Source organism: Ciconia boyciana, chromosome 8, assembly GCF_034638445.1.
Source record: "Ciconia boyciana chromosome 8, ASM3463844v1, whole genome shotgun sequence".
In the NCBI taxonomy this organism is placed as follows: Eukaryota; Metazoa; Chordata; class Aves; order Ciconiiformes; family Ciconiidae; genus Ciconia; species Ciconia boyciana.
Window position 1 is genome coordinate 13,784,480 of NC_132941.1, and position 23,663 is coordinate 13,808,142.

General features: G+C 35.1%; 1 protein-coding gene across 1 annotated transcript; it reads left to right on the forward strand.

Moving 5' to 3' along the window:
- The first annotated feature begins 1,550 nt into the window (after positions 1-1,550).
- CYP19A1 (cytochrome P450 family 19 subfamily A member 1) lies at positions 1,551-16,720 on the forward strand. Its single transcript, XM_072870534.1, has 9 exons — positions 1,551-1,710; positions 3,438-3,588; positions 6,185-6,339; positions 8,213-8,389; positions 9,107-9,221; positions 11,139-11,253; positions 11,908-12,070; positions 13,534-13,775; positions 16,310-16,720. The coding sequence occupies exons 1-9, from the start codon at positions 1,566-1,568 to the stop codon at positions 16,559-16,561; spliced, it is 1,515 nt and encodes a 504-aa protein (XP_072726635.1). The 5' UTR covers positions 1,551-1,565; the 3' UTR covers positions 16,562-16,720.
- The last annotated feature ends 6,943 nt before the right edge of the window (positions 16,721-23,663 follow it).

A 23,663-nucleotide genomic window follows, 5' to 3' on the forward strand; every position in this document is an offset into this window, starting at 1 on the left:
ACTAATGAATACCATTACATGATAAAAAATGCTTGTGATTACAAACACATTTTTCACAACATGCAAGACAGTTCAACAGTTGAACGTGTACAAGATGTGATAGGTACATGGACACTCTCATAAAAGGTGTACTGCTAGCTACTAGAATAGCATGCACATTTCTAAAAGGTCACCTGGCATATTGTGTCATGGTCATTTTGGATCACCACAATACCAGAAGCCTTGCATAGCAATCATCCAAAATACTGGAGCATTGCATGCACCTGCAAGGTTTTGAGCCTATGTTTGCTCCCTTCCCAAGGGAGCCTGTACTCTATATGTTTTCTACTTTGACCGTAAATACCAATCTTCTTACTATCTAGAAAGCAACTATCACATTCTTGGCTTAGTTTAATATAATTATAGCACTGACAGTTACTACAAAGTAAGCTTTACTTTCTTCTGCAATGTGAGACCCCTGTGAGACCAATGTGAGACAAGATAAACAAGAAAGCACTTGCTGAAAGTAAACAGTAACAAAAAGCTTCCTATTGAGTAAATACATCCTTCAATTTTGAAGTATTGTCGCAGGAACGAACAAAGCAAATCTGTTCTTAATTATTGTCAGAGCAGGATTAAGAAGATGTTTTATTAATAAATTACTGTGCAGATGCAAGCAGTGTCTTTCTGTGGTTATGCGAGTTCTCATTCATAGAATAACATCCTTCTTCTCAGGTACAACCACCTCTCATATTGTATGACTTAAAGTCAAAACCACACAAAACAACTTCAAAGGTATCCTTCCACTCCCCAAAGCATAACAGACCTGTCCATTTGCTTGGTTTTTCTTTCCTTTGCCAAGTGCTGGATACTGCCTGAGGAAAAATATGGTGCCAGACAATCCATGATCCTGTTTGGTATGGCATACACTATATTTTTCAAAGTATTTAACAGAAGAACCATACAGAAATGCAATGCATTATACTGCACTCAAAGGTTGAAAATAAAAAAAAAGGTAATACATTTTTTCAAACAAAAACCTGGAGTACACTCTATCTGCGTCATGAAAAACTAAGGTAGTTATTCTGGAAATTCAAGGACTCTGGCACTACAGGCATGCAGGAAGGAAAAAGACTAAGCAACAGAGATAAAAGCTTGCGAGTGAACTCATTCAATGCTTCCACATGTGCTCAAAGTTTAACTTCTTGTGTTTTGGTTAGAAATTTGCAAGGAGTAAACCTCAGTGTTGGCCAGCCAAGTCAATATCAGAGATAAGAGGTCTGTCAGCCAAAGTATCCAAAACTATGCTTCAATATCAAGGTCAGAGAAGCTTTGTTATTTCCACGCACAAAGAGCGTCTGCTGCATGTCTGTTTCAACTTGTGATGTAGCTTGTCCTGGCAAGCAGTCCAGGCAGTCACTCTCGTTATAAAATAAAGCTACCTCAAGAGCTAATTTGCTCACTTACAAGACCTACAAAGGGGTTGAGAGGTACCGACTAAAGCTGAATATATCTTTGAGCTTTGAAAAACTCTGCCTCTTTCCCCTTTCTCTCTCTCTAAAGCAAAGCAGAATCTCTTGGAAAAGATGGTACTGGAAACTCTGAATCCAATGCAGTACAACATCACCAGCCTAGTACCGGATACAATGCCAGTGGCCACAGTGCCCGTACTCATTCTCATGTGCTTTCTGTTTCTAATATGGAATCATGAGGAAACTTCATCAATACCAGGTAAATTAACTTTAGCTATAGTATCACCTCAAAGCCGTCAGAGTATTTTTGTTTGTTTGTTTCTCAAATTTGAGTGAGAAAGTAATGCTGAATAATGATTGTATGCCAACAAAATTTACTGAGTCAGTTTAAATAATACAGCTTTTTAAAATAACTGATAAAAGAAATCGGGCTCTATTTAACCTCAGAACTTCCATAATAAACCTGGCTTGGCTATATAAATAGTGGCTATATAAATGACTTGGCTATATAAATGACATTTAGTTTTCTGCTTTATTATGTCCTTGCTAGAAAGACATAATACCATTTTACAAACTCTACATGTTCATGTTTTCATGTGCATTATAAACTACTTTTTACGTGTTTTAAGTTTAAAGATTTCTAAATTGTCTTTACTAGAGCCAATTATCTAGGAAATTATTCAGATTTTAGTAGATTATCAATTTTTCTTTCCACGTTTGGCGCTGAAGACCCTCCAGAACAGAACAACATCAAATGTTTTCCCTTCCAGAGGGCCCCTTCTGTAATGTTTTGGGGACTTTTGGTAGACGCTACTGATTCAGCCTATTTTTCATTAGATGCAATACAATGACCTACTGCATGAATGAGAACAGTGTACACATCTCACAAAGATGTTTGACAGGAATAATCCTAAACCAATACAGTGGCACCTGAATGAAATTCTGAGAAAAGATCCTTGCCAAACATCCTTCAATATGCTAAAACTCTTTGCAAGTTAGGGAACAGGGGAAAGTATTCACAGAAGGGTATGCATTCTGTTTGAATGCTTGAATGGATCAACAAGAAGATAGAACTGAATTAATATGCTTTAAGTTTACAGGTATTTAAATAAACGGGGTTCTTGCAATTCCTATGAGTAAAAGGTGGACCCATAAGCAACTTTTACATTTTAAATAGTGCACAAAAGTTTTGTAAGTACATAATTTGTTTTGCTTTATGGAGTTAGATTTATGTTTTACAGACAAAAGGAGCAAATTAAGCTTTCTCTGAAGAAGAAAACTTCCTTTTAAAACTAATTAAAGGCAAATTCTCTCCTGCTGTCTCCACTTTCTCCTTTTTGTTCTAAGACAGAAATTTGGTGCCAAGTTACAGTGGAAGGATTTACTTGAGAACTTTGTTGACTAAATGCTTATTAATCCATTCTTAGATCTTACTTAAGCATGTTTTCATAAGTTCACAGCAGTAAAAATACTTTTTCCTTTCAATATCTGTTTTCTCACTTCAGTATTAATGACTTTAAGAGAAATGTAATTAATTCCTTTTAATTACGTCAAAATAATATTGACTTTTGTAGGTGTTACTATGACACTTCAACACAAAAATCACTGAAAGGATTTGTTAAAATCACAAATTAATAAGCCATATGCATTTTTCTAGATCATTTCTTCTTTCTGATATCTAGCCATTGTCCCTTCAAATGTAAGCAATCTCAAAGCAGCAATTTGAAGTTGTACAAAGTAATGAGTGTCATTAGTTTTATGTACAGTGAAAGGACTATAGGCTTCCATAGATATTAAGTGAGGCTTCAACACTGTAGACGCAAGTTTCTCTCAGACAAAACTTCAGAATGAGGTTGTATATATGAACAGCCCAATGCAGACCTTGACTGTCATGTTAAAAAGCTCATTTCAAAGGGGTGATGCTCAGAGGTATATTCTTGTCAGTGAGCACTGCTGAGACCAAACTTTTCTTACCCTATTTCTTAGGGCCAGGATACTGTATGGGAATTGGTCCCCTCATTTCACATGGGAGATTTCTCTGGATGGGAGTAGGTAATGCCTGCAACTACTACAATAAGACATACGGAGAATTTGTGAGAGTTTGGATCAGCGGTGAAGAAACATTTATAATTAGCAAGTAAATCCTTATTTTCTATCTTTAATAATATGAAGAGCTTTTTCATATTTTTACAACCTCTTTGCTACTTTTTGTCTAAAGTAGAATTGCAGTTATTATTTTCAAAAATTATCCTAACATAAACCTTTTACTTCCTGCTGTTTACAGACCTTTTTCTAGTCTTTTGTTTCTTTAAAGACACTACTATTGAAGCCTATGTGAATTCCCTCATTTTCTTTATCGAAAGGAAGATTAAGCACTGTGGCCCAATCCTAAAAAATGTTTACTGTCTCTTTTACTATTCCATTTAATATTAGGATTGCATACTATACAGAAACCTAGACTGACTGCAATGCAGGATTAAGCCAAATTTTAGTTTACTGTATTCTTAAGTTTCTCCTTAAGAAGAGAGTAATGCTTGAAGATTATGGCTCCAATTCAGCAAATTAATTAAGCAAATGCAGCATTATAGGATTATGAGTAATTCCACTCCAATTAATGGGATTACTCATAGACTTCGATTACACACAGTATTAAACATAATGCTAAACTGCCGTTTATCATTTTATTAGCTCCAGTGGATGGTTGCTTTCTTCTTACATTGGATCTTCTAGACGCTTATGAGTTATACCATGAAAAAAAAAAAAGTAGCAAAACATTTACCATGTGTAATCGATAAAGAATCACAACCTTTTATTGGCAATGTCAAGCAGTCCATACTCAGCTTTCATTATGTAAAAGCTTTTGAAAGACAACATAATATAGAGGACTATCACAGGATTTGCCATGTGAAGCAAGTCAGCTTCACCTCTGTTTTTACCTCTGTAAAAAGAGGTAACCATGACAGAAAAACTATTTACATTCCTATCCTACATAGGTGTTGTAAATACCAACTAATGGGCATAAGGTGTGTATAATGTTTTGATAATGCAAAACGCTATGAACTCTTAGTGCCGTCTTCCACTTTCTGCACTACCAATTCATCACAAACAAATCAGGAGTGCTGATAAACAATGCCACAGCTGCATCAGACTACAGTCAATACATCACTTTTCTTCAGACATATTTTTTGCTTAAAAGCACTGACAGTACATAGAGCAGTAGTGCTTTTTTTTTTTAAACAATGATGTAGAATAAAGTTTTCAGTGGATCATAAATTCACTGCAAAACTAAACATAACTTGAATTCGGTAAAAGTATACTATTTCCACCAATGTAATCTGAATTTTTACCATCAAATCTAATCATACTGAGATGCTAATGCATAGAGAGAAGGACTTGCAATCTTGGTTACAACAATGGTGTCTTTTGGAGGACTTCATTAAATAGTTTCATAAGGAAAATCTGTTTATACAAGGTCGTATGTCAAAATCCTTCCTTAAAACATTACTGTGTGTCTCCTGTGTAGATGTGTGGAATGGAAGGAAGCAAAATGAGCCTCCTGCACCTTTCCATTCCTGGGGACAGCTGTCATAATTCAACATCATCTTTTCACGTTCATGAAAGTACAGATGATGTTCCTTGACATGCAAAACACCTTTAGGGATATTAGAAGAGAGCGCAGATGGGGGGAAGTGTAGGAAAGAGAAAATATGCTGAGTTCCTTGGAAGGTTGGATCTGCAGACACACTCCTCCCTGTTTTTACTCCAATCCTTAATCCATGTTTGTCTATTTGTACCATATAGCATCTCACTCTTAACTTTACCTCTGGTCACGCAAAACTATGGTGAAAACCCAGCACTGCCAAAGTCAATAGCACAAGTCCCATTTACTTTGCCTGACTGAAAAAATAAACTAACCCATGTAAGAAGTCTGGGATTTGGTCCATAGAGAATGCTACATGATAAAGAAAGTAGCGTATTGTTTCATTTTAATCTCTGGTCTGATTTTCTTTCTTTTTCTTGGATTTCATTTGATCAGGTTTTCATCACGTCAACATTTCTAAAATGCTAGCTCCCTCTAAAGGAAATTATATCTTAAAGCAATAATGCTGGTCACAACCTGTTTGCTAGCATGTGTAAATAAACCTTGTCAACTGTAAAAAGAATTATACATATCACAGATTTCCCTAACATTTCTATTTAGGAATATTTATCCCACACATATCATCATATTATGATGCTGCATATTTAAATTATGCATGTATATTTATGCTTTCTGTATGTGTCTGGGAATGACCAAATAGCTACAAGATAGCTGTAATTTAATACACATCATGATAAAATTATCAACTGTCAAATATTTTACACCTCATCTTCTGAAATATCTGACATTGGTCATTGCCTGACTGTATCTTATATATCTTCATGTTTCTATGTATACATACTATTCAGATTAAAATCTTTTGGTAACCATTTGCATTTTAACTGAAAAATAGTTTAAAATCTGAACAGAATACATTATTGCTCTAATATACATTCTGAAGGCATTTATCATCAAGTTTTTTAATTATGTAAAAGGAACAACATTTAATGTCAAGCATCGTACTTTCTGCTACATTAAGAATGCAGGTCAGCACTTCAGAGCAACTATTAAATGTCAGAATAAAAATTCTATGTACAATCTATGAAACGGTATTTTTGGTTTGTGCTTTTTTCGCCCCCTGTTTCTTTCCCAGATCTTCAAGTGTTTTCCATGTAATGAAACATTGGCATTATGTTTCTCGATTTGGGAGCAAGCTCGGATTACAGTGCATTGGCATGTATGAAAATGGGATCATATTTAATAACAACACAGCACACTGGAAAGAAATTCGGCCCTTTTTCACCAAAGGTAAATCACTGTGCATTAATACACTGCATCAGTGTAGCACACAGTCTGTCTTTTCTGAAATGCTGTTTGTCCTTTGCATACTTAAATTACAGAAATCAGTTCTCTTTATATATCCCATAGAAATATTTTATTGCACATGTTCTTTCACATTTTTCCTGCTTGGTATGCTATTTGAAATGGTCCTGAAGTAGTTTTGCAGATTCTTAATCTCATCCAATTAAAACAAAATTAAATGATGCCCACAAGCCGTGTTTTTACGTTTCAAGTCCAGCATTTACATTAGCTCAACTGGCACTTCCATAAATGTAGTTGGCCGTTCCTGTCCAAGCCTCCGTTGCATTCAAAGACTCTTCTGCCTTGTTCTAATGGAAAAAAAACCCCACAACAAAACCAAACAAACAAAACACACAGTGTTTTAGTTTCAAAATTAAGTTAGAAGATCTGCACAGCAGAACTATTTATTAATCCCTTTAATATGCTAGGAATCAATGTAGTAACAGAGAAAAAGATCGAAGCAATCAATATCACTAGGTTGAAATCAAATAGGAAATTACATAAATAAACTCCAGTGTTACTCTTTTATGAGTCTGCAACTTTTTGATTCACCTTCTTTCCACAAATTGAAAATTTTCAGTGTTTGCATATTGTTAGAATTAGCTACTTCCAATGATCTTACAGCCTTCCAAACAAAACTGCCACACTTGTTGTTCTACAAGCTCCGCAGTTTAGAAAATATTCTCACCAGCTGAGACTGCAGCAGTTTATGACAGTGATTCCAAAACCTGAAAATGAAAGTAAAGCAGCACCTAAAAGAAATTGATTATCTGTTGGTTTAAATTTCCCATATTATTTTGTTGATGTATCTGTGCTCCTAAATGACACTTGGGCCTTTCCCACATGATTTTGCTATTGAAAAATATCAGCAACTTTATATTGGTTGAAGATGGCAGGAAAAAAATTTTGTGTTTCTACTTATTCCTAAAACTACCAGTTCTCTCTATTTACAAAACAGACCTCCTCTCTTCTCAATTACAAACATACAGTCCCTCTCAACATATATCTGATAAAATAATGTCCTTGAGGCAATTACAACAATTCTTGTACGGAAAAGTAATTAAATAGAGTACTTAGGGCAAGATTTCCAAAGTCATTAAAAAATTACCTGAATCCATTCCAGCTGAAGCCTATGAAAATCCCACTGAATGACATAGCAATGGAACTGACCACTGCTTTTGGTTGCTTTTGAATTCTTAAAATGCAATAAATCCGTCATTACACTCTCTCCACTGTTTACAGGTGGACAGACTAAGGTAGGCTAACACGCAGCATACTACCAGGCTAGGCTTCAGTATGTCCACAGTGACATTTTACAAGTTGCCAGTAGTTAACTGCAAAGCTACCACGCTGTTTAAGAGTACCCAGCTGTTATGTTTTCAGAAATTCCCATCGTCCTCCCCATGAACCCCAAGCTATCTTCCCTGCTCAGTGTCATTGCAAGCAAATGAGACAGGACATCCACAGTGCCTGTAATGCAGATGAGGATACGGATACTCTCCCACATAAAAAGGTAGCACAAATGATGCCAAATATCTTTGCTTAACATGGCATGAGCCTAGCATAAAATGTGTGTCTGAGATACAAAGTGGCTGGATGCAAGGGAAGTTTGGCCTTTGAGTTCATTGCCATTTTAACTCAAAAGGCTTAGATTTTTCTTTCATCAGATGATAAATCTGTAAGTTTCAGAACGATTTTATACCAGTCACTCATATGAGAATGTTTTACATTTTATTGGCACCATTATTGCCAGTTGATAAGTTATAAATAAGGTATGAAAGTTAAGCAATCTTTTGATCATTTTGCACTTATATTTCAGCTCTGTCTGGTCCCGGTCTTGTGCGTATGATAGCAATTTGTGTTGAATCAACAATTGACCACCTGGACAAACTAGAGGAAGTAACCACTGAAGTAGGAAACATCAATGTGTTGAATCTTATGAGACGGATCATGCTTGACACATCTAACAAGCTTTTTCTCGGGATACCTTTGGATGGTACTAACCACTTTATTTTTACACCTTATGATGGATCTAAAGTGCATGTCCAAGGCAAACTCATTGACATCACTCAGTGGTTTGGTTTCAGAAAACAGAGCAAGAACAAACTCTTATATCACCATATAATTAATTGAAATTGATTTATGAGTTATTTTAGTTATAAGAGAGAATTTTATGTGATCAAAAATATGCATTTAGCTTGTCACACCTTAATAGCTAGCACTATTTAAAGAGATTTTTATGCACTGAGTTGGTACAATCCCAATACCATATGCATATAAGAATCGGAAATCTTTCCACCAAACTAAATTACTGCCTTGAAAAGTTCACCTGACAATTTATGTCTTCTGTGATTTCTTCACCCTCAAAACCATATGACAGAAATAACATTATCGTGATGTATAAATTATCCAATTTCAGTATGCTGCAAGGGTTCTGCTTTCTGTTCTCCTGTGGGAGACTATTTGGCTCTGGTTGACACACCTTTTAGCTAGATACCAAGAGTTTTTACAAAGATCTATACCTTTTCTACAGTGTGCTACAAATGTTTCCTAATGCTATCTACCACATGTTAAACCCAGATGTTTATCAAATTCCTGTGAACTTAGTTGGAGTAGGGAACAGGGCCTTACTCTTAATTTTTCTGAAGCGTTTGTGTTATTTGACTCTTGAGATTTGTATTTTATACTGCTTTTCGTTAACGTTTATTTTCAGAAAGTGCCATTGTACTTAAGATTCAGAACTACTTTGATGCTTGGCAAGCACTTTTATTAAAGCCTGACATCTTTTTTAAGATTTCTTGGCTGTGCAAGAAATATGAAGAGGCAGTGTAAGTATCAACAGTTTTACAAATCATTTGCATAAGATTCTTTCTTTCTAAGAGGGACATCTTCCTTGATATTTTCCTCTGTCTTTTAGAAAATAAATTGTGAAACTTGCAAAGGTGGCTGGCTGAAGTCCCCTACCTGCAGACCCAAGACAGCACCAGGACAAGATTTGCCATTGATGCTACAAGGGGCTGATCTCAGGGGACGATTTAAAGCCCTTGTCTATTCAGTCCTAGTTTACTCACCAAAATATTAGTTAATGCCAGCTCAAATGTGAAACTAAATTGAAATTACTGGTTCAGTTCAAACAGACAAGGAAAAGCCATCAATATGTGGTGAAGTGACATTTGCCATCCAGTCGAGGTCAGTCAAATAGTAGGCTACAGTTCATCAAAACAAGAAAACACATCTACATTCATGGCATTGTCCCAGAAGAGTTAACCCCTGAGCATCATTCTATTTATTGGTGCCCTCAACATGCATTTTTGAGTCAACAACTCATTTTTGAGTTAAAATTCTGTGTTCAGCATGGTAATGCATTTCAAGTTTTTTTTTTCTAAATAAGGAACAAATATATTTTGCCGACTTCCTCTTTGCAAAAATACAAAATGCCTCTTCTATTTTTATGATCTCATTTACTGTCTTCTGCCAAAAGAGGACTGGCTATAAAAAGAATTGGCAATCAGTTTGTTCATCTTGGATTTGGATTCCATCTAGTGAGAAAAACTACTACTTATGAAGCATGTGTAATAAATTGTTTTGATAGCGCTATATAACATAAAGGCTTTAAGGGAAAGATGGAGGTTCAGCTAAAATAATTGACAACTCTCCTATGAGCTAAACACAAGATTTACCTTCTCTAACATTTACTTGCCAGTTTTATTATGGCACTGATTAGTGCTTTATTCTGTGATTCTAATAATAGCTAACTATGGTGGCCCAGTTATTACTGGAAAGCCCCTGTGGGCAAATATTGATGTTTCAAAAGCAATCCCATTAAAATGGATATATTCATAAATTTCTAATTTTAAAAAAAAAGAAAAAATAAAAAGATTACTGGACTTAAAGCAATGCGAAGAACCACCACAGGATATGATGACTTCTGATATTTTTCTGATAAAGTTGGCAAAAAGGACCATTTGCTATTTCCAATACATTTAAATAATGTTATAAATAATGAGAACTTTACCAGGTGTGAAGTTTTAAATGCATTTATCCCTACACACCCAGTCAAATTTTCTATCCCAACAATAACAAACACAAATGGAAAGCCTGAGGATTTCAGTCAAAACCTTTTCAAAATCCTTTAAAAAAACAATTGCCTTCAATTCTATAGCTAATTGAAAATCCCAAATAAAATTATAAAAACTGTTAGAGTTTGCTTTTTTCCACCACTGAAATACAAACTGTTGACACAATATTGCTGACTATTTAAATATGAAAAAATTAGATCAACTCTACCTTCAAGATAGTATAATTTTTCTAACATTTATCTACATTTTTCTAACAATTATCCCTCATATTCTCTAAGTTCATTTTATTACTAATAAAATACACTATAAAATAGAAGGAAAGAAACAAATTCTTTGGAAATGTTAATAAATCTTTAAAAACTCTATTCATTAATAGGATATACAGACATATTTTCATCCTTTTCAGTCTACCCTACAAAAAGAGAATAAGATCTCAGTCCAAACTAACAAGCAATTACTTAATAAGAAATAACAAGAAAATGTACCTTCTCTTAAAGGGGGTATATTTTCTTTTGCAGAGAACCATATAACCACTCCTAGGAATACTAAATTTCTGCCATTCTTAGATGTTTTTATTGGTATAATCTCTATGTTTCTAATCATATCCTAATGTATACTAAAAGTCTGCAGATATTTATCAATATGTTGGATTTTATCCATTTTCAGCAAGGATCTGAAAGGAGCAATGGAAATCTTAATAGAACAGAAACGACAAATGCTTTCCACTGTTGAAAAGCTGGATGAACACATGGATTTTGCATCCCAGTTGATTTTTGCACAGGTATTGACAATGTACTCAAAATAAGGCTAACTTTGATTTTTCTGACATTCTTCTGTTACTAATACCACAGGCTTTGCAACTTAAACTTCATGTATCTATCTGAAAGTCATGTCATCATAAAGCGATACAAATTACTGGGTTCTGGGGAGTCCCTAACAGTGATTCAAACATTGAATAATTGCATTTTTGGGAACAGGTGCTTGTCCGATTTTTTTCATGGCTTAAACAACATCCTTAAAACTCTTGCATCTATCCCTGAATGTCCTCCAGTCTTCCCCTAACCCCTGTATTTTACCTTGATGTATTGCCTTTTGTTTACAAAGGCTTCACATGCTATGTAAATCCTATCTTGTATATTCTCTGACAGCTCACAAATTCTGTGAGGCAAGGCAATAAATCAATAAGAATCTGCGCTAAGAACAAACTCTTGCTTTTCTGTAAGATAATACACACCCATCAAAACACAAGTTTTCTACTTTTCTCTCAGAAACAAAAAATAAATGCTATTTAGCATATGAGATAGAAAGACTGTCAAGATTCTTACTTTTGTTTAAAGCAGATATCCTAGGTCCTTCCCCTTCTACTGCTATAGGACCTTTGTTGGCATCAGAGCTTAGCAATCAACATTTTCCCCAAAATTTCCAATTTTTTCAGAACAGGGGGGATCTGACTGCCGAGAATGTGAACCAGTGTGTGCTGGAGATGATGATTGCTGCTCCTGATACTCTGTCTGTGACTCTCTTCTTCATGCTAATACTGATTGCAGAGCACCCCACAGTGGAAGAGGAGATGATGAGAGAAATTGAAACTGTTATGGGTAAGCAGGAGCTGCAAAGTCAGTGGTGTGGGAGTATGATTTTGCTTCAGCGGTGATCTAATTTTGATTATTTAAAGGCTGAAAAATTTAAGTATTTTCTTCTAACAGAAGCATTTGCTGTAAAATATATGAACTACCATTATATGTAAAAGATTTTATTCAAGATCAAATGAAAGAAGATGAGCAATTTGTAAGATAAATTCAAATAGGAATCATCAGAATTTATAATCTATTAGAAAGAATGCACTATATTCACTTCTCAGCAACAGCAGTGCAAATCAGCACTCACCTCATAAGTTCCATCGACATTATTTTCCATTTACCTTGAAATAGCAAAAGGGGACACTCATTTCAAATACTTCTAATCACCAATATTTCTCTGTGTATATATAGAACCTGTCTAAGTTTCACTATGCCTGCAGAAGGGAAAGATTAGATAAAATTAAAATTATATTCTGCTGTCATCCTTTTTGATATCAAACTGGTCTCCTCTTTAAGTACTAATTACTAACTATTCAGAACACAATCAAGATATTCCAAATTTTATTCTTCCCTTTCTGTAGACCTCATTCAAAGCCTGACACTGAACTAACACAGAAACAAATTTCATCCACTCTTATTCAACATTTACTTCTGGTCAATTAAACACTGGAAAGTGTATAAAAAATCCTTTATGCTTTTTCTAAGGTAGTTTTAATAAACCTTATTTTATTGTTCTCATGAGCATTGAGAACTCACTTATTCATCTTCCTTATTCCTTTCTGATAGCCTTGATTTCTAAGTCGGTAGAATGTTGTTGCCTTTTCCTTAAGCAAATGGCCAACTGGGGTAGCAAAGCTGCCTTTTATCTTGACAACCTACCACTGCAGTGATCAGCCTGTAGTTCTTGAACTGCTTGTAGCTTGAAAGTTCAAGTAAGGCTCCCACTGGCAGTACCTCATGGCATTGATACTGTTGCTGGTGGAATCAAGCTGGGAAGAAGTTACTCATGATAACTGAAATAGTCAGACCACAGTAGGACCTAGCTGTACATGCAGCTGAACTCAATCACATGGTGAAAATTTAAGGTCCTACAAAGTTATCTCTCATCTGCAGACTATTCCCAGATTCAGTTTGCTGTCAGATCTCAGAAGATTTCTTTGTTGTGTCTTGTTGCTCTCAGTCATACAAAAGTCAGGGAAGGACTTTCAGTTTTGTCATTGACAAGAAAGCAGAACAAAGACTCATCATGTATTAAGAAGAAGATAAGGTGAGAAGATCATAAATTAATAAACTAGGGTTTATGCTGATGAGCAATATACCAGGTTTCCTGAATATGTAAGGCTACATAAAACTACTGAGAAGCTGTTGGATCCTTCCTACTGTTTCAGGAACCAAGACTCTTCCAAAAATGTTTTGGTATTTGTACGATGAAGCTATTAAATTCATAACCAACTTCTTCACCACCTGTTTTATTCCTCAAGGTGACAGAGACATAGAGAGCGATGACATGCCAAACTTAAAAATCGTGGAGAATTTTATTTATGAGAGCATGAGATACCAGCCAGTTGTGGACCTGATCATGCGAAAAGCTTTACAAGATGATGTAATTGATGGCTATCCTGTGAAAAAGGGGACAAACATTATTCTCAATATTGGACGTATGCATAAGCTTGAATTCTTCCCAAAGCCGAATGAGTTTTCTCTTGAAAATTTTGAGAAAAATGTAAGTTTTGTATCTTATTTCTTACAGGAAATTGGGTATTACTTATTGACAATGTATCTTCCTCTTATTTTGATCAAGAACTTTGTTACCATAAGACACAAAGTTCCCATTTTCCCTTTGTCTAAGTGGAGTAATTCAGTCCCAGTTCAGCACAGCATTTCAATTTAAGTTAGAATATACCTCCCAAAAGAACTAGAAGTTTCTTTCACCTACATTACCGAGTTCTGTATCAAAAGCAATATGTGAACTTTTTTCCTACTTGTCATCCCCTGCTATTGTAAATCATCCTTCAGATTATTTACTTTCATTTAGACCTCTGCTCTTCTGATTACTAATAAAACAAATTGTTTTGCAAAACTGTATTTGTTCAGCAACAATCATCTGGAGAGCTTAAAACTGTGTTGAAAGAAAACAGACTGATTCTATGGCATGTTTAAATCCTTGCTTTTGACTGTTAACCAGTGCAGATGGAAGCGGAAGATACTGTGACAGAGAGCACAAAATATGAAATATTAAGGTTTGGTTAGCACTCCTGTGAAGGAATTAGAAAGATCTCTGGAATAAATAGCCATGCAAGAGTGGAGGGCATAATCAACTTAGTTCTATGAAGGGAAACTCAACTGCAGAATATTAGCTTTGCTATCATAGATACACACATTTTCCTTGGATACAAGCTTTCTCTTACGTTTTCTAGTGGCTTGTCAAATATTAAGGTTGAATGGGGTTGAAGCTAAAGGGTTAATGTTTTCTACAGCTGTCATAGTTCTCATTTTGTCTAACTAAAAAAGTTAGGAAATAACGTTATTACCTGACAAAACTTTTTTTCTTTTGAGATGTTAGCAGCTGCACACATAAGTATCCACAGACAATAATTTCAGTTTTAAAGAAATAGATTACCCACTTTGATGCATGAAATATGGACTTACTAGTAAAAACACCTGAAGAAATTAAGAAAATAAAGAAACAAAAGATATGAATGTTCAAGCCAGAAACACACCTCTCGGTTTTACATTTTTCCTTTAAAAAATCTAGAGGTACCATGTATACCACACACACAGATAAGCACTAGACAACCTCGTTAACATTTCTAATTTTCTGGTTGATTATCCACAGCAAACTCTGCACACAGTATTAAAATCAACAGCTTAAGAAAAACGTCATTGTAGAAAATTCAAGAAGAGAGAAAGTTTATTGAAATAACTATTCACCGTGAATAGTTTCCATTTTGCCACCCATTATTTTCATTCTATGTATTTCTATCAAAATTGATTTCTTGCTTATTTTATAAGTACACTTTGCTACTAAAAATATTTCCCCTTGACCAAATATTTAACCACACATTTTCTATCTGACTTGATGCATTCTGTTTGCCACATAATTATTCTAGCAGGCACAATTTTCACACAGTTCTCTAAGTGAATAGCAATCCACACCATTATTTATGATAAGATGGCATTGTTAGAATCTAAACATTTTTCCATTTTCCCAGGCTGTGCACTTGCCATTGTGCTGCGCTGCCAGCTGCTGTACTTGCTCTGTATTATAAACACTTGTATTTAACTATCATTTTTCAAAAAATACAGCTCAGCTTATTTGAAAAAATTTAAAAAGAAAACGTGTTCCTCAGTCTGAAAATGAGAAAAAAGGACACTTTTTTCTAGATAATTTAATATAAAGCAACCTTTTCTACTCTATTCTTGGGTTAAATAGGAAGTCAGAACACAGCTAATATCTTCCTTTTTTAAAAGAAAGCTACACAGATGAAGAAAAATAATTTATTTATAGCCAGACTTGCTTTTTCGTACTCATAACAAGTACGTTTGTATCTCATCAGCAGTACTATTCAGGCTGTTGGGACTGTTTTGCATAACTGATCTATTCAATGTCAATAAAAGTAGCAGAAGCTGGCTGTGCATTCTTCAACAGTTCTGGGAATCCTGCATTTCACATTTTAGTTGATAAGACAGGAGACAATTGTTTTATAAGTGTTATCTCTCTATTAGATATCAAATAACATTTTCAGCATTACATTTTATGACAAATTCATTGTCAGGAACACTAGCTTTTTAACGACAATTGTAGTAGGTGTATGGCCTTATAATTACCCTTAGACAAGGCATCAGCCTGTATCTCAGACATTTATGACCTCTATAATGAACATTTCCTGAAAAAGTTTTTACTTAACTTTAATGTATATTAAAGAGCAAAAGCTTCACTCTGTTTCACAGCTTGTGGTAGAATCCCTGTAGTTCACAGAATGAACAGGCTGAAATACATGGGCAGAATTCAACTGCTTAACTTAACATTCCCTGCTATCCTAGCAGTTACAATGGCACACCTTCTGTAGGTGTCTGTATTTCAGCCTGACTTGGGTGGGAGGGCTGTTCAGTGTAAGGGAAAGAAATAATTGCTCCTAAGAGATTCTTTCCACAAGTTTTTCAGAATATATTTACTACCAACTTCCATGATAATTTTGCCTACTTTTATGAAGAAAAATTTGTCTTAAACTTTATTCCTCATGTTATTCTGTGCAGGTTCCTTCACGCTACTTCCAACCATTTGGATTTGGCCCTCGGGGCTGTGTAGGAAAGTTTATTGCCATGGTAATGATGAAAGCAATTCTGGTGACTCTTCTGAGAAGGTGCAGAGTACAGACAATGAAAGGAAGAGGCCTTAACAACATCCAGAAAAACAATGACTTATCCATGCACCCAATAGAAAGGCAGCCTCTGCTGGAGATGGTTTTCACTCCAAGAAGAAACACAAACAAGGATCAGGGTGACTAAAATGGATCAGCATCAGCATGAAAGTTGCAGGGCTTTCTCAGCCACAGCCACTAAGACATACCCATCATTCCTAGGTAGATATACAGAGTAAAATATTTTGTTGCCCCTAAATCACTACGGCTTCAGATGACAACTTGCTCTGCCTGCACAGTAGAACCAGGTTCTGGCCATAACTTCGATGTAATAAAGTAAGACTAAAATTACAGAATACTCCTGTTGCTAGGTGATGCCACACTATATGCAGGATTCCTGGCTACTTTTTAAAACCATCAGGTTCAGGCAAAGTTATGCTTGCTTTTCAAACAGTGCAAGTTCAGAGGTTTGGGGATCAACAAAAGAACATGCCTGACATATGTTTAATTCCAGGACTACGCGTGTCTCCCTTCCCCCCACCTCCCCGAAGCTGGACCTAGCGGTATTTAACTACTGCAAAAGTTCTAATTATCTGTTTTTGAAAACATCTGATTGAATAATATTAAAGTTGATTTTAAGTCTATGGAACAATTTAAAATATTTAGGACATCTATAAGTTATAAAAAATCTTTGTACAAGAAGTCATTCAAACATTTTTCTTTACCATGTTTTGCTGTCATATTAAACCGATACCAAAGACTCACACTGTCAGATTTTGCCAATGGTAGTAATTTTCAAAGTGCTAGGTAATATGACAGTTGAGATAACTGCTCTATGTTTTTAAAACCCAGCGTCCTGCTGCGGAGGATCTGTGAACGTCTTAGTAGTGACCAGCTGAGACTAAGGTAATGAATATGAAACATTATCGCTAGTGTTACACAGCGCGGGGGGCAACACTCAGCTCCACCTCATCTGCTTAACTGTAGAAATTTCCCACCTCACCTCAGTTTGGTGAAGAAGTTCAAATTCTCTCTAAGCTGCCTCAGCAATATCAAATCCTGTTTCAATCCAGTTTTAATTGCTCAATTTTACTTCAGAAAGTGAGATTTGGAGTCGTTGCCCATGTTCCCACACCACAGCAGGGGAGAAAGTTACTGCTTCTCCTGAAAGAGCACTGGGCTGTATCCTGCTCTCAAGCATCTTGCTGATTTAAAGAGAGTCAGTAGCATGAGAAACACTGGATCAAGAGGTAGACGTTTTTTTTTAAGGTAAAAATGGACTTCACTCATCTACTCAAGGTAGGATGCAAGTTTCATTGGGTAAATGCTCAGAGTTGTGTAGTGACAAAGGAGAAAAGTTCTGAAGTAACAAGCAGATTTCTATGGTATGAACCTTTGAATATCTAATGTAACCTCTATTTCTACATTCTCTGTAGCCTTTAAACTAGGAAATCGTTAGAGCTGTTGGGAGAAGAAAAAAAAACACCAAACAAACAAAAAAACCCCTGATTAAATCCCATTCTTACTCATTCTGCAACATAAAACACTGAAAAGGGTACTTCAGTGCACATACATTTCTCATTTGTATGAGAACTTCAAAAAGAAATCCACTGAAGGGTCTTTTTTCTTGGGAATGAACTACTATTTTATACACAGTATGCATCTTCGCTTATTTCACACCCAAAAACATTTTTATAGTGATCACTTACTCTCTGATTTTCCATCTCATAATTATAGGTCTCTCCCTGAGTAAAATTTTTCACAAGGTTGGAATTAATAAATTACTTTTATCATTGAAATTTTGAAATAATTATATGAAATCATGTAGATAGATGGAAAACGCATGCTGCTCTGATTTCTTTAATGTATTATATATTGTTGAATTTGTAGGCTGGAATTTCAGAAACATGATTACCATAATTATTCTATGGAAGAAATAAAGCTGTTTCATTTTTTACTTTTTGTAAGCAAGCCTGCAGAATTATTTGCCATTGTATTTTGAGTATATTCTTTCTGACATGCTTTGCACATAGTGTTTCTGGGCCTCAAATTTCTACAGTACTTAGTTTTGTCCACATTTGGACAATAGAGCTGTTAATTAATCTGAGCTGTTAGCTAATCTGAGCCATTAGCTAATCTGAGCCCCGTTCTCCATATCTTTATTGGCTGTTATGCAGTGGTCTATTCGCATGAATATTTGCATGATAAGGTCCATTTCCCCTCCTCATATACTTACATACGTTTGAGAACTGCCGTTGGTGAAGCAGTGTTTCAAAGCTTGCCATGTGGATATAAACAGTTTAAATCTTTTCAATGTATATATGCCATTGTACAAAACAGAACTCTGATTTTAAATGGTATTTTATTACCAGATACTGTAAAAATTTAAGTGACTTTTAAAACCACATCAAGTCTACTATCACCAGGTGACTATTCCATTAATGTTCAATACGTCAACATAGACCAAACTTGAAGACTATGTTTTATACATCACTGTGATTATGGGCTGCTCACAGCACATAAACATTGATGTTGTTAGAAAATAAAATAATCATCAAATAAAAGTTGTATGCACAAAACCAAGTTTTAAATCATGTTTCATCATGTTTTCCCAATCTAAGAATCACAAAAAAGTATTTAAAGGTATGAGTGTGTATGCATGCATGAACTGATTATTAAAATATTAGATACAAGGATGAAATCTGGGATGTTCTAAACTCAAATTTCCCACTGAATTTGGAGGATATAATATTGCAAAGGTATTTTTAATAATAGTAAGAAAGCAGAAATAGATTAAGTAATTTAAGCTCATACAAGACTGCTTGCCTAGGAAGGCACTTTATCGAAGCTTTAAAAGAAGGGAGAAGAGGTAGTTTTCGGTGATTCTTAAGATAATAGAGATTTGTGGATGTAAGAAAAAAGCTTGACTCGATGATACAAACAAAGGGCTCGGCTATCTGTGAGAAAAGTGTCTAAAGTAATAAAAAAATGAAACAAAGCAAAGAAATAAACTGACTACATAGTTCAAAGTAAATTTCATCTCTTTTTCTACTCATATCATAATGGCATGACAAATTTGGGTTGTATCTGTATAACTAATTTATTTCTCTTTCAAATGAAAGCTTTCAGAGTGATAATTCTTGTATTTGGCTACGTGACAGAAAACCGAAAGGTAGTAAATGGCACACACACACAAAAAAAAAATCACAAAAACTCTTTAACATAGCTGCAAATGGATAGATTTTTCGGACAGTAAACTGATCACGAGACACTCCCAGAGAAAACATTTACCCTGGAATTTTACAAGCTCTATTAGTAATTTTTAAACATTAATAAACAATTGTCATTTTATCAGATTGTTCACTTTCTGTGTTATCCAATGCAATCCAGTGTTATAGCCCCAGTTAATACCCCATTAAATTCAATTCTTAACTTTAAAAGAAAATCCCAATTGAAAGTTTCCAACAGTAATACATTCCTTTCTGCTGTGTAGAGGAAAACAGTTAATATGTTGGGCCAAATCTGCTCTGATCTATGGTGAAATAAATCCTTCTATAATCTAAGATTTGAATTCGCTGCTGACATACTCATTTTAAAGCGGCAGTTACCCATGATTTGAGAGGTTAAGACTGTTAGGGCTCAAAACAACATTACCTATCTACTATTATTATAAGCCTTAAACTTTATGGTATCTATTATAAGTCCAATATTTTCAAACATAGACCTTTAATTTTACAATATAGACAAGCACTCGATTCCACAGATCTACACTACTGTAGCAATAATACCATTCAAATGCATCTATGCATTAAAAAAAATCCAGAATTGTCTTTTTTAGAATTATACAGTCTACAAGCCACTTAGACTACAGTCACTCAAAAAAACCTACTGCTTTCATAAAGTGAGATGATATTATGCTGTTCATATATTTGCTATCATCTCTTTAGTTGCAGATAACTTTATTTAGGTACAAATATAATTGAAAAGATCTATGAATTAACATTGCACTCTGAGCAGGGTCCAGCAGATGGCACACACAGAAAATTTATTCAATGCAACAAGAACAATTTATGTATTATCAAAGTCCCTGTTGATATACAAAAGCTAAAAAGCCAATAGACTCCTGTGGTCTTAGTTATTAAACACTGCTTTAGGAAGAGGTGGAGTCATTGAAAGTGTAGAGGTGGAGAGAAAACTAACCACCAATAGTGTGGACAAAATTTATTGGCGTTATTACAATTAGTACTGGCACTAGAACATTATTTTCAAATATCACCTTTTACTAAAAGTGTTCTCCCAGTCTCCTTGAGTGGAATCCGTATGTATCATTTGGCATCAAGATTGATAGAACCCTGCTTAGTAAGTCTTAAAATGATTTCTGAGAAATTGTTAAGGCTCTGCTGATATTTTAAGTATAATTCAGCTTAACTTAATTGATTTGATGCATTGATACTCACTCACTTTCTCTTAATATGATATTTTTATATGATATTTTACCCTATTGCTTGGTTAATTTAATTTAGTGCCTCTATGGCATTCTTCCATAGTCCACAGTAGAACAGGAATCTCTAAAGAAATATTAGCCTTTGAAGGAAAATTGATTTTTGTGTATTGATCCTTCAATGACTAATGCAGGTCCCAATACTTCATGCAGCTTCACCACACTTCTACAGTAGTTACACACTTATCAGTCCAAGAATTGAGCAGGTCTTCATAATAACTCTTTATTCTTTAAACAGTTGCTGGTCAAAATCAAGACCAGTCAACTCAGCTGCAAAAAAGGATACATTTGGCACAATGTGCACAACTCCATTAAACTGCCTGATTAGAGCTGAAAATACCTCCCATCGGATTTCCATCATTTAATTCCTCTTTAGTTTTAGAAGAGCTGATTAGCATCTCACTCAATACTTTATAAACTTATCCTTACCTTGTAATGATATGTAGATGGATTTTAATTTCGTTCTCCGTTTAGCAGCCATTGAAAGATTCTTGTCAAGTAATTATAGATCAAAATAGCTATATTCAGAAGCTGCACCTTCTAACACCTGTATGCTTATTTGTATTTATATTCACCTTTTTTCATTCCAGCAAATGTTAGAAGGTATTTTTTCAGCGTTACACAATAGTTCAAGAGAGACATGAGAAGAGTATAAATCAGTATTATTATAATATTAAGTATGGTGCTAACTGCATTAAGAAAATTGCCACTTACGTCCATTTCAGAAAGCACATAATTAAATTTTGCAAAAGGATTACATCCAGCTACTGAATGAATACTAAAGCAGCTGCAAATGGATCTTTTTCTGTTTGATGTGAAGTGTTTTCAAATGAAATTTCACCAGCTCAGATGTATAAATACAAATGAATCTATATTCATTGGTCTTGTCTTCCTTCTTACATGAAGAATACTGCAAAGAAGATAAATTCATACTACTGAAGCATTATCAATCCATTATATTACTTCACCTAAGGATCTCAAAGGATGTTATGAGTATCAATTAAGTCTTTGAAACAGAGCTGGCTTGCTAAACCCATGCCCCAGAGAAAGGGTACAGTAAAAAACAATTTATGGTGTAGCTCAGGAACTAATTGCCTGAGGGCTCCTCACTCGGATGACAATCTTTGGTCAAAACCCCAAGACACTGGGACCATAATCCAGTTAAAATGCCTTTGCTTAGATGCCAGGCCATATGGCCAGAGTCTGCATCTATGAGGATGTATGCATGGTGTGAGTAAATATTATATATACAGTAAATATTTCTCCAATGCTATGTAACTCATATGATCTGACAATTTAACCAAAGGTTAGTAGAGCAGGAAATATATAACAAATGGCAATACTTTAGTTAGAATGTACAGTAAAATTAAAGGATAACAGAAAGTTGCAGACTGAAGAAGAACGAGAAGGTAAGCCAACTGTTATTGCAAATGTGTACATGTGGCTCCAGGGAACCTACAGGTGAAGAAGATGACAACACCATCAGGAATAACACCTTGTCAGAACTGGGGACACTAATGTCTTGTTGTGACACTGCACCTAGGGAAGAATAGCCATCAACCTTGGGACTCCATACATAATCAAGATGCAAGGAGAACACTTCCAGAGGGATATATACAGTTTGCTAAAATGTACCAGCTGTGGTTTATTATTGCTTACTTATTGTTATTAACTAGGTTACCAGTAAATTATTGACTCTATACCATGTGTTTTCCTTGGCTGCTGGCAAGTATCCTGCTTAAAATAATAAGGGCAAGAACCTCAACTTTTTTTGGTTGGTTGGTTTCTTAACAGCTACTTAAAATTATATCAAGGAATGACAACTCCCTATTTTCAGTTCCAGCTACACACTAGAGCTCTTTGCCATAATAGGAGAATGTCACCTAGCAAATACAAAAGCCTCTTGAAATTCTCCTAAATTTGAGTAATTTATCATCAATCATTTCTGAAAAGTGCCATGGGAACCGTATCACAACCCAACAAAGGATAAATTGTTTTGGAGAGCTACATCTTACAGGGCTAAAAGGTTTTCATACAGCATGCTAGTACAAAACATTGGCATGAGATAGTGAGGCTTGTGTTTCAGAGGACGAAGAAGTCTATGCAGACTACACAAAGAAGATATACTCCCTAGTGAGTATTCTCTCCTAGGTGCTCTCTGTGATCTTTGGAAACTGTGCTCATCCTCAAAAACCCCGTGGAAGAGCTCGAGTTTAAGAAGGCCAAGGCTCTGCAATTTAGCTACTACCACTAACAACAGAATCTGAGTTCGCGGAATTGTAAAAAAATAAGATAAATAAACAAACATACCAACCCACAACCCACCATATTTTGTGAAAGAGAGGGCAATGATGCAGTATGCAGTACTGATGTGCAGGAATAGTCTCCAAACGTTATAACCTATTGAAAGCCCAAGTTTTAGCCGTGTTCTTTAAAGTTGTCAAGCTACAGATCATCAGTTTGTGAGCAGCTTAAAGCATAATATTGGACCTACTTAAATTTCAAACCATTTATTGAATTTTCTGTTTGAAGTCTGCTAACATGAATTCATTTTCACATTATTTTTAATTATTAAATGGTTACATTTCCAATTCTCCTCTGAGAATTCAAGGAGTTCTCTGTAGAACAGAACATATGGACAGAGCATTAATAGAGCAATAGGAGATTAAATCAATCAAAAATGCTGCTTTAATATTTGGCCTCTGAAGAGGCTGATTGATTAGCATGGTGTTTCTGTGACACCATGGTC

Bases quoted from the DNA above. Each gene is read 5' to 3' on its own strand.
- CYP19A1 (XM_072870534.1), top strand. From the start codon at position 1,566: ATGGTACTGGAAACTCTGAATCCAATGCAGTACAACATCACCAGCCTA. The intron at 6,340-8,212 runs GTAAATCACTGT...CTTATATTTCAG, and splicing joins TCGGCCCTTTTTCACCAAAG to CTCTGTCTGGTCCCGGTCTT. The intron at 11,254-11,907 runs GTATTGACAATG...CAATTTTTTCAG, and splicing joins CCCAGTTGATTTTTGCACAG to AACAGGGGGGATCTGACTGC.